Genomic DNA, 12,754 nt, shown 5'->3' with positions numbered 1-12,754 from the left:
TTATATAATTTAGAACATGCATTATATCAGTGTTTCTCAAACAATGTACACAATGTACCACATGAAAAAATAATTAGCTCCAAGTACCACCTTAATGACCAACATTAAAATACAGTAGCATAGTAGCATAAAACAAGGCAGAGGTTTTATGCCGAAAAAGTATATTTAATATTATTGTGAGCCACAGTAATATTATGCACAGTTTGAATATTAACGCTGAACTGAAATATAGGAAAATAGAAAAACTACTTAAATGATTCAGAAAATGTATTTTGCACAAGTTAAATCCCAAATACCAAAATGTTATAAAACAAACTATTATTATAAAGCAAATGTGCCATAATTTCTCATGTATAATATGCTTTTGGGTACAATGAGCACCCAGAAAATTGACTCCAAAACTCAGAGAAAACCCTTCTTCCTATGTATAATGCACACTCATCACTGTCTGTTGATATATTTATATGCAATAAATGTTAGTGGTGACCCTCTCATAACTTGTTTTTCTAATTAAGTCAGATCAGTATTATTATTAATACTAAGTAAGGATTACTTGTTCTTCAGTATTGAATATATTACTGTGGCAGACCCTAGAGTTTAGTTTTAAACCTATGGCTTTGCAGAGGTGTTTTCCACCTCCCACGTGACCACTGGCACAACACCCAGCTTGCATAATGTACTGAAAAGCTGGAGTGGTCATGTGCACAGTTCAAACGTACACTCCTGGTGCAAGATAAAAAAAATAAAAATAAAAATGTTAAGACACAAATAGAGCTGCAGAAGGGGAATAACCACACATAAGGTCAATTAACTTTCACATTATTACTATTTATGGGTTTCGGGGGCCTAACTGACATAAAACATTATTTTAACAAGTACACAACTGCGCCAGGCACGCTGGAACATCCTCTGACAGCAAGCCAACAATGATGTCATCATTAAGACATGACAGCTCGCTATCAGAAGACTTCCCAGCGTGCCTAGCGCCGTTGTGTAGCTGTTAAAATACTGTTTTATGTCAGTTAGTTCCCTCATACCATAAATAGTTGCAATAATGTTAATGTTAATAGAGCTTATACATGTTTATCTGCCTTCTTGTTGTGTCTTAACAATTTTTTTAAATTAAATTTCACCAGGAGTGAACCTGTTACCCGGGCACATGACCTATCGAGCTTTCAGTCGAATGTACCAATGGCCACGTGGGAGCTGGATAATACCTCCATAAAACTGCAGTAATAAAACTAAACACTAGGGTGCATCACAGCCTCAATACTTAAAATATTGAAGTAGATGAATTTTAACATTAAAAGTTAACGTAAAATGATGTAAACTTATAAATTGCAAGATTTAAGCTTAATTGATAGCTTTTCTAAAACACATATTTATACCTTATTTTACTATGAAGAAATTTTCCAACTTGTATAATACACACTATTGACTTTTGAAGATTGTTTTTGGGAAATAAAATGCGAATTATACATGAGAAATTACGGAACTTAAAAGTTAAATACAACTTAACTGTATCTCAATTTCTATCTCTTTTCATTTCCTTGCCATCGGTTTACTGTATTTCATGTTTTAAATGTATTTTATTTGTATTTAAGTCAGTGATCCTTTCACATACCACAAGAGGCCCGTGTACCACTATTGCTACCTGTACCACACTTTAAAAATCACTACATTATATCATGCATTTTGTATCATACAGCATTTATGTGGAAAAATATAGTATTTGACATTCAAACTTTTTTCAGATTCATCTATTTTTTGATTTTTGATTTTTTTCTCTCAGTGCATTATTGCTTGAGTTTGTGCATGGCCTTTGTCCACTGATGCTTATGTTGCTGTCCTAATAACTGCATATTTTCTGAATCATGACAATATGTTGCATATTCATTATAGTGTAATCGTCAGCTCCTTCCCTTACATTTTGATAAGGAATAAACATTTGTTCAATATTGTAGAATCTCAGTAAAGCTTATTCAAGCCATATCCAGAGTCAACTTTTAACATGTCAGACGTAATTTTTAGCATTTCTAAAATAACACTGAGGCAAGATTGCTAAAGAAGCAACAGTGCTTTTATTATTATTTCTTAACTTTGCATTGGTTGGCACGGTGAGCGACTGGTTAGCACATCTGCCTCAAATCTACGCTCTCTACTCAAGAAAATGTATTCGCTTCCTCTCCTCACTAAGACCAGTAAAGACTTTGCTCGTTCTGCCACCCTCTGCCACTCCCCCCCAGGCTAACATGAACGCCGCACTGCAAACGCTTGCTGACCAAGTAAACAAACTTTTAAAAAAGCATCCAGATTCGCCCCTCATTATTCTTGGGGACTTCAACAAAGCAAAACTCAACCATGAACTCCCTAAATACAAGCAGAACATTAATTGTCCTACCAGGGAAAAGACCACTGCTGTACCATGCTGAAGGACTCGCACCGTGCTATTCCCCCGTGCAGCTTTGGGCTCGTCTAATCACTGTTTAATTCACTTAATACCAACATCCATACCAAAATGCATTTTCTTACGCTTATCCGAGGACAGGTCACAGGGCAGTAGCTTTAGCAGGGAAGCCCAGACTTCCCTCTCCTCAGCCACTTCTTCCAGGCCAGGCCAGCCAGGAGACATAGTCTCTCCAGCGTGTCCTGGGTCGTCCCCGAAGTCTCCTCCCGGTGGGACATGCCCGGAACACCTCACCAGGGAGTTGTCCAGGAGGCATCCTAATCAGATACCCGAGCCACCTCATCTGGCTCCTCTCAATGCGCAGCCCCTCCTGAATGGCCGAGCTTCTCACCCTATCTCTTAAGGGAGAGCCTGGACACCCTGCTGAGGAAACTCATTGTGGCCGCTTGTATCCGGGATCTTGTTCTTTCAGTCACGGTAGGAACGTAGATCGACCGTTAAATTGAGCGCTTCACCTTTTCGGCTTAGCTCCTTCTTCACCATGATGGACCGATACAAAGTCCGCATCTCTGCAGACGCTGCACCAATTCGCCTCTCGATCTCCCGTTCCACTCTTCCCTCACTCGTGAACAAGACCCCTAGATATTTGAACTCCTCCACTTGTGGCGTGATCTCATTCCCGACCTGGAGAGGGCACTCCACCCTTTTCCGACTGAGGACCATGGTGTCAGATTTGGAGGTGCTGATTTTCATCCCAGCGGCTTCACACTCGGCTACAAACCGCTCCAGTGAGAGTTGGAGATCACGGCTTGATGAAGCCAACAGAACCACATCATCTGCAAAAAGCAGAGATGTAATCCACAAAGGCCACCAAAACGGACCCTCTCTACAACTCGGCTGAGCCTAGAAATTCTGTCCATAAAAGCTATGAACAGAATGGGTGACAAGGGGCAGCCTTGGCGGAGTCAAACCCTCACGGGAAACAAGTCCGACTTACTGCCAACAATGTGGAGCAAACTCAGACACTGGTCGTACAGCGACCGAAAAGCCCGTTTCAGGGGGTTCGGTACCCCGTACTCCCGAAGCACCCCCCACAGGACTCCCCGAGGGACACGGTCGAACGCCTTCTCCAAGTCCACAAAACACATGTAGACTGGTTGGACAAACACCCAGGCACCCTCAAGAACCCTGCCGAGGGTGTACATCTTGTCCAATGTTCCACGAGCCAGGATGAAAACCACACTGCTCCTCCTGAATCTGAGATTTGACTGCCCGACGGACCCTCCTCTCCAGTACCCCTGAATAGACCTTACCAGGGAGGGTGAGGAGTATAATCCCCTGTAGTTGGAACACGTCCTGACCACCACCCCAGTCTGCCAATCCAGAGGCACTGTCCCCGATGTCCATGCGAAGTTGCAGATACGTGTCAACTAGGACAGCCCCACAACACCCAGCGCATTTAGGAACTCTGGGCAAATCTCATCCACCCCCTGGGCCTTGCCAGCCAGGACCTTTATAACCACCTTGGTGACTAAACCCCAGAGATAGGAGAGCCCGCCTCAGAGACATCAGACTCTGCTTCCTCATGTGAAGGCCTATCACTTGAATTGAGGAGGTCTTCAAATATTCTTCCCACCGACTCGCAACGTCCTGAGTTTTTGCCTCAGTGACCACCAAAACTGCATTCCGCTTGGCCAGCCGGTACCCGTCAGCTGCCTCAGGAGTACCACAGGCCAAAAGGGCTCGATAGGACTCCTTCTGCAGCTTGACGGCATCCCTCACTGCTGGTGTCCACCAATGGGTTCGGGGATTGCCGCCACGACAGGCGCCGAACACCTTACGACCACAGCTCCGGTCGGCCGCGTCAGCAATGGACGCGTGGAGCATGGTCCACTCAATGTCGCTGCCTACCCCGGGACATGGTTGAAGTTTTGTCGGAGGTGGGAGTTGAAACTCCTTCTGACAGGGGATCTGCCAGACGTTCCCAGCTAACCCTCACAATATGTTTGGCCCTGCCAGGTCGGACCGGTCTCTTCCCCCACCACCTTAGCCAACTCACCACCATGTGGTGATCAGGTGACAGCGCAGCCCCTCTATTCACCCAAGTGTCCAAGACATGTGGCCGCAAGTCAGATGACACGACCACAAAATCGATCAACGAACTGCAACCTAGGGTGTCCTGGTGCCAAGTGCACGTGGACACCCTTATGCTTGAACATGGTGTTCGTTGTGGACAATCCGTGATGAGCACAGAAGTCCAGTAACAGAACACCCCTTGGGTTCTGATTGGGGGGTGCGTTCCTCCCAATAACGCCCTTTCAGGTCTCACTGTCATTGGCCACGTTAGCGTTGAAGACCCCAGGAGAACGATGGAGTCCCCAGCGGGAGCGCTCTCCAGCACCCCCTCCAAGGACTCCAAAAAGGGTGGGTACTCTGAACTGCTGTTTGGTGCATAGGCACAAACAACAGTCAGGACCCGTCCCCCCGCCCGAAGGTGGAGGATGGCCACCCTTTCGTCCACTGGGGTGAACCCCAATGTACAGGCGCTGACCCGGGGGGCAGTAAGTACAACCCCATTTTCAGTGAAGTTGGGATGTTGTGTTAAATATAAATAAAAACAGAATACAATGATTTGCAAATCATGTTCAACCTATATTTAATTGAATACACTACAAAGACAGGATATTTAATGTTCAAACTGATAAACTTTATTGTTTTTAGCAAATAATCATTAACTTAGAATTTTATGGCTGCAACACGTTCCAAAAAAGCTGGGACAGGGTCATGTTTACCACTGTGTTACATCACCTTTTCTTTGAACAACATTCAATCAGAATCAGAATCATCTTTATTTGCCAAGTACGTCCAAAAACACACAAGGAATTTGTCTCCGGTAGTTGGAGCCACTCTTGTACGACAACAGACAGTCAATTGACAGAGAACACTTTGGAGACATAAAGACATTGACAAAAAACAGTCACTGAGCAATAAAGGGTTGCTAGTTATCTGGTAATGCCGGTACATTTTATTTTATTTTTTTTGACAATTGTGCAAAAAGATGCAGAAAGATCGATTGTTCCTGAATTTCTTTGGATCGTGTCATTTTGATGCAGCTTTTTTCGATCTTTTGTCCAACTTGATTTTGTCAGGACATATTCTGTTTCAGTGCTTTCTTGTTTGAACAGGTCTGGAGGTAGTCAGGCTTGGGTGTGATCAGTGAAAATTAACCAAAAATTGTGATTAGCCACAATTAATTCATGATTTAAGGAGGGAGGTAATTACTTTTTCACACAGGGCCAGGTAACTTTGAATAGTTTTTTTTCCTTATTAAATGAAATCACCATTTAAAAATAGCATTTTAAGTTTACTTGGGTTATAGTTGTCTGATATTTACATTTGTTTGATTATGTTAAACATTAAAGTGGGGAAGCGATGCAAAAATCTAAGAACTTGAGAAGGGGACGAATACTTTTTTCAGCGCACTGTGATGATGCAGATTCACTGTTGACCTTTTGGTTGAGAGCTTTTCTGTGGCTGGCAGATTCCAGTGGGTGAGGTGAATGAGGGCCAAGCTTCATGATGGCGCCTACCAGTGTGCTCTCGAGTATTGTTTTTGTTTTTCTGTTTTTCGTTCATCTTTGGAGACATTACACGACTCACTTACACAAGGGGAGACTTGCTAACCATCAAGGAGGCTACTCCGGACTTTCTTTCACCAACTTTTGCAAATCCGCTCAGTTTTTCCCCCCGAGTTACTCACGACGGCGGTCTTCGGCGCATGGAGGCGGAGGCGACGCCACAGAGGAGGCGGAGGCGACGGCACAGAGGGAAGCAAGTTGGCATCCAGGTGAAACTTCGCAAGAGAGGATACAGATTGGCGTTTCCGTTGATCCACCTCGCGAATCTAGGCTCCCTACCCAACAAAATGGACGAGCTTCCTCTTCTGATAGTCCAGTAAAGACTTTGGACGTTCCGCCACCATGTGCTTTACGGAGACTTGGCTTTGTGTGACTGTACCATCTTTACCGGGCAGACCGCGACATGGAATCATCGGGGAAAACAAAAAGCGGCGAGATATGCTTCTTTATCAACTGCTAACACTCGCAGAACAAGTCAACGAAATAAAAAAAAAACACCCGGACTCACCCCGCATTATTCTCTGGGACTTTAACAAAGCTAAACTCAACCACGAACTCCCTAAATACAAGCAGCACATCGACTGTCCTACCAGGGAAAATAACATTTTAGACCATTGCTATACTACGCTAAATAACACATCCTGTGCCAAACCTCGTGCAGCCCTGGGCTCGTCTGATCAGTGCTTAATTCACTTAATACCAACATACAGGCAAGAACTTAAATACGCAAAGCCTACAGTGAAAACTGTGAAAAAGTGGACCAATGAAGCCAAGATGGAACTTCAAAGCTGTTGAGACTGCACAGACTGGAGTGTCTTTGAAAATTCAGCTGACAGCCTGGATGAATATACGGACACTGTCACATCCTATATCAGTTTCTGTGAAGAGGTTTGTGTACCAACAAAGTCATTTCGCACATTCAACAACAACAAGCTGTGGTTCACTGCCAAACTTAAGCAGCTTCGCCAAGCTAAGGAGGACGCATATCAGAGCGGGGACAGGGCCCTGTATAATCGAGCTCGAAACCAGCTGACTAAAGAAATTAACATTGCAAAGAGGAACTATGCAGCAAAGTTGGAAAAACAGCTTAGCGCTAACGACTCAAAATCAGTCTGGCATGCATGACAATTGCTAACCAATTACAAGCGACGATTCCCCCAAGCTGAGAAAAATAGCACAATAGCCAACGACTTGAATACTTTCTACTGCAGATTTGAAAAGGACACTGTTGAGATTATCGTGGACTTCAGGAGGCATCCTTCGCCACAGCTGCCCCTCACGCTGTCCAGCTGCCTTGTGTCAACCGTCGAGACCTTCAAGTTCCTGGGAATTACAGTCTCTCAGGACCTGAAGTGGGCCATCCACATCAACTCCGTCCTCAAAAAGGCCAAGCAAGGATGTACTTCCTGCGGCTTCTGAGGAAGCACGGCCTGCCACAGGAGCTGCTGAGACAGTTCTACACAGCGGTCATCGAATCAGTCCTGTGTTCGTCCATCACAATCTGGTTTGGTGCTGCTACAAAAAAGGAAAAACTCTGACTGCAACGGACACTCAAAACTGCTGAAAAGATTGACGGTACCCCCCTAACCACCCTTGAGGACTTGCACGTTGCCAGAACTAAGACGAGCGTGCAAAATCCTCTTGGACCCTCCACATCCCGGTCACCAGCTCTTCCAGCTCCTTCCCTCAGGTAAGCGCTACCGATCAACGCAAACTAGAACTAGCAGAAATTCCAACAACGTCTTCCCTCTTGCCATCAACTTCTTAAACAGCTAACCAACAATTCCATTGCAACATGCTGCCAATTTTTTTTGTCTTGAGTTTGTTGTCACATTTCTGTCGGGCCAATTATACATTACTCGTGCACTCACTGTAGTAGTCTCGCCACACTGCACTATTTGCATATCTGTTGTTGACGAATACTGGCCACTCATGCCAGAGTAGCATCTGCACCACTTGCACACTGACTGAAGAGTATCTGCAACATTTGCACAATCGACATTGTCCGAGATTATTGCGCTACCAGTCACTTTACACTGCATACACTCCTTGAAGTCTCGGTGCCTTTTGGACAATGTCATTGCACTGGACTATTGCTATATTAGTCATTCAAACTGTCAAAAAAAATAAAAATAAAAATTGTACCGGCATTACCAGATAACTAGCAACCTTTTATTTCTCAATGTCTTTATGTCTCCAAAGTGTTCTCTGTCAATTGACTGTCTGTTGTCGTACTAGAGCGGCTCCAACTACCGGAGACAAATTCCTTGTGTGTTTTTTGGAAATATTTGGCAAATAAAGAATGTTAGTGTTTGTGATACTGTGAGAGCGTTTTTGTGAATTTTGTCCCTATTCATTGTGATGTAAAGTTGAGAGTTTGACCTTTGGTGAGGTTTTAGCTCAATGTTAAGCTTGTAATGCGACTGTTTCTATTTTCTTTCCAGTATGGTAAAGTCATTTCTATTTAACTTTTGTGTCTCTCATCAGCTCTTACGTTGGTTTGAAGACTAAACTAAACCCATCAGTGCAAGAGTGCTACACACCGTTTAACTTGTTAGCTGCCTCAATGTTGGCATAGACGTATTTTATTGTTTCTCTTACCCAATTGACTTGACTGAAGTTCTGCGCAGTGTAAGCTAAAGCTCGTAGCGAAAGGCGGCGCTTTGCACAATATAATCTTAATCCAAGTGTTGCACTGAGGTAACTGGTCATTTATTTTAACATAGTTAAGACGCACTTTTGTTCTTCGCTACCGTTGGGCACAAGCACGTCTTTGTGCCCATTCTTCTTCGTTGGTTTTCAACACTTTCTTCTTTGGGGTCGACGGACTGTAGGCATCGAAACTGGGAACCGTAATTTTTTTTATTTGAAAGATTCCGTGAGAACCGGAATGTTCGTCTCGGTTCCAATCAATGCCCAACCCGATTCAGCGGCACCACAACCATTCCTTTATAGAGGTTTCTTGCTAATTTCTTCTCATTTCCACCTGTTGTCCATTCCATTTGCACAACAGCAGGTGACGTTGATTCTCAGTCAGTGTTGCTTCCTAACTGGACAGGCTGATATCCCAGACGTGTGATTGAATTGGAGTTACATTGTGTTGTTTAAGTGTTCCCTTAATGTATTTTTTTGAGCATTTGTATGTATCTGGTCTTGGGCTGCAATGATTAATCAATAAAATCGATAATAATCAATAATTAAAAGTGTTGGTAGTGTATTTGATTTTCTATTCATTGTGTCACGCGATTGTGACATAAGGTTGATTGAAGATTCTAAATTGCCCGTAGGTGTGAACGTGAGTGCGAATGGTTGTAAGCAAACATGGAGATCAGAGAGCTGTCTATGGGAGAAAAGCAAACCATTTTGAAGCTGAGAGAAGAGGGAAATTCCATCAGAGCTATTACACAAACATTGGGCATAGCCAATACAACAATTTGGAATGTCCTGAAAAGAAAGAAACGACTGGTGTACTGAGCAACAGACATCGAACAGGTCGACCCAGGGTATCAACAGCAGTTGATGACAGAAACATTGTGAGACCTGTGAAGAAACACCCAAAGACAACAGTTAGTGATACCACTGGCAACCTCTACAGGGCAGGGTAAACGTATCACAATCCACTGTTCAAAGAAGACTTATATACAGAGATATACAGGCCATACCACAAGATGCAAACCGCTCATCAGCAAAAAGAATCGGAAGGCCAGATTGGATTTTGCAAAGAAGTACAGAGATGAGCCACAACATTTTTGGAACGGAGTTTTATGGACTGATGAGACCAAGATTAACCTCTACCAAAGTGATGGAAAGGCCAAAGTAGGGAAAAAGAAAGGATCTGCTTATGAACCAAAACACACAAGCTCATCTGTGAAGCATGGTGGCTTGGGCTTGCATGGCTGCTTCTGGTACGGGCTCACTAGTCTTTATTGATGATGTAACTCATGATGGTAACAGCAGAATGAATTCTGTAGTCTACAAAACCATTTTGTCTGGCAATTTACAGAAAATGCATCCAAACTAATCGGTAGAAGTTGCATCATGCAACAAGACAATGATCCAAAGCACACTGCCAACACAACAAAAGACTTCATCAGGGGGAAAAAGTGGAAGGTCTTAGACTGGCCAAGTCAATCACCAGACCTTAACCCCATAGAGCATGCATTTTACCTCCTGAAAAGGAGACCAAAGGGAGAAACCCACAGAAACAAACAAGAACAGAAAGAGGCTGCAGTAAAGGCCTGGAAAAGCATTTCAAATGAAGAATGCAACAGTCTGGTGAAGTCAATGGGTCGCAGTCTTGATGCAGTGATTGCAAGTAAGGGTTATGCCACGAAATATTAAATGTTATTCATTTTAAGTAAATTTAATAACGTCTGTTCCAATACTTTTGCTCACTTAAAAAGTGGGGGGCTTCAAACAAAAGGTGTTCTGTCCTGAGTTGTTTAACACATCTAGATGCAAATACCATGAAATAAAAGCTGTGATTCTAAACTTTTGTCTCACATTCATCTTTTGATCTGAAACCCAAATGTCTTCAGTATACAACAAAAACAAAGGAATTGACCTTGCCGTTCCAATACTTTTGGAGGTGCAATTCACCAGCAGTAAGGCATTCTGATTGTCCCTGATGAACACATGGCTAGACACTGGAAAGCAGATCATCTTGCAATGCTTATTCAGTATTCCATAGGAATGATTTGATGTTTTCTGAAGATGTTGGAGAGTCGTCAATTCCAGAATGTGAGAAAGCTATTACAGTTTGTTAATTGCCTGCAATAGGGGACCACCCATTATATGTCATGCGTAGCTTGATTGTACTTGACCCTTCATAGTACATATTGTTCTAGGAACATCCAGTACTACAGCAAATAAATTAATGGTGATGCTTTTTTTTTCCCTTTCTTTTTCTCAGCCAAGTTAAGCACCCAAGAATTGTATAACAACTTCACCAATAACAGCATGGCAAATCCGTGGTTGTCTCCTCTACCCAGCCTCACTGTTGTGCTCCCTTTGGCTCAGATCAAACAGCCTATGACCCTTGGCACTATCACTAAACGCACTGGGTAGGTAACACACACATGCACGCACATACACACACACACACACACACGTGTGACTATCTCGTGAAAAATAGGTAACAAGTTTCGTATTTCAAAAGTCAAATTGTCCATTCCAGATCTTGTTTTGAAGAATTCCCGGTCAGTGCCCCATTACTCAACCACTGCCGGTCCCAAGACCGGAAAAAACATTTTTGCATCATGAAGGGCAGCCTGCATGAAAACTGTGCCAAAAAAATCATGCCAGTGACTCGTTTGGCGACACCTGATAGGAAAACACCGACAGTCACTTCTTCTTTTATACTCAGTCATATCTTGTAAATGGAAGGTTGTAAATTCACTGCCTTCCTCCCTTTTCCATTTTTATGCGTTAATGATACATGAAAGTACACCGTAAACCCTGAGTTCACAGAAGTCAAATTTTTCATTTTAACAGATTAAACAAAAATATTTTAGTTAAGCTTCAAATATTTTAAGTTTATCTAAAATAATGAAAATATTTTTAGTTACCTTGAATTATTTCAGTATTATCATATTTCACAACTTATATTTTGGGGGAAATACACTCATCACTTTCAAGATTACTCAACTCATAATATGTGGGAAATAAACTCAAAAACTTTATATTTCTAAACTCATAATACGTGGGAAATACAATCATAAACTTTAGATTTCTAAATTCATAAAATGTAGGAAAGAGTCTCAAAAACTATATTTCTTAACTCATAGGATATACACAAGGTTTTCAAATAAAACATTTAAATAATGTACTGGCTTCTGCTTTGCTGTATGTACAACCCCAATTCCAATGAAGTTGGGACGTTGTGTTAAACATAAATAAAAACAGAATACAATGATTTGCAAATCATGTTCAACCTATATATAACCTAAACCAACATTGAATGCCCGTGACCTTCGATCCCTCAGGCGGCAGTGCATCATCAATGTGTAAAGGATAACACCACATGGGCTCGGGAACACTTCGGAAAAGCAATGTCAGTAAATACAGTTCGGCGCTACATCCGTAAGTGCAACTTGAAAGTCTACTATTCAAAGCAAAAGCCATTTATCGACAACACCCAGAAACGCCGCCGGCTTCTCTGGGCCCGAGCTCATCTAAGATGGACTGATGCAAAGTGGATAAGTGTCCTGTGGTCCGACGAGTCCACATTTCAAATTGTTTTTGGAAATTGTGGACATCGTGTCCTCCGGGACAAAGAGGAAAAGAACCATCCGGACTGTTATGGACGCAAAGTTCAAAAGCCAGCATCTGTGAAGGCACCATTAATGCTGCCATACAGCTTTTGGAGAAACATATGCTGCCATCCAAGCAACGTCTTTTTCATGGTCGCCCCTGCTTATTTCAGCAAGACAATGCCAAACCACATTCTGTACGTGTTACAACAGCGTGGCGTCGTAGTAAAAGAGTACTACACTGGCCTGCCTGCAGTCCAGACCTGTCTCCCATTAAAAATGTGTGGCGCATTATGAAAATACGACAACGGAGACCCCGGACTGTGGAACAGCGGAAGCTGTACATCAAGTTTGCCTTTATACTCGAGCGCAACGCACGCACGCAGTTTTGAAAATGTACTGCAGTTCACCTCCAAGTCTGGGGTTTCGCTACGGCTGGTATTGGCTAGGACACCACA

At 42.9% G+C, this 12,754-nt stretch overlaps 1 protein-coding gene across 8 annotated transcripts in view; it reads left to right on the top strand.

Annotated features, from left to right (window-relative positions):
- The window catches only part of bcas3 (BCAS3 microtubule associated cell migration factor), a 403,546-nt gene that overhangs the window by 104,869 nt on the left and 285,923 nt on the right, over positions 1-12,754 (top strand). For all 8 annotated transcript variants that reach the window (XM_061781698.1, XM_061781697.1, XM_061781693.1 and 5 more), the window contains one exon: positions 10,958-11,108. In XM_061781698.1, the coding sequence (XP_061637682.1) occupies positions 10,958-11,108 (151 nt within the window). The remainder of the gene's footprint in view (positions 1-10,957; positions 11,109-12,754) is intronic.

Source organism: Phyllopteryx taeniolatus, chromosome 8, assembly GCF_024500385.1.
Source record: "Phyllopteryx taeniolatus isolate TA_2022b chromosome 8, UOR_Ptae_1.2, whole genome shotgun sequence".
Classification (NCBI taxonomy): domain Eukaryota; kingdom Metazoa; phylum Chordata; class Actinopteri; order Syngnathiformes; family Syngnathidae; genus Phyllopteryx; species Phyllopteryx taeniolatus.
Note: the sequence above shows the minus strand (reverse complement) of the source record. Positions and strands in the feature narration are given on the sequence as shown.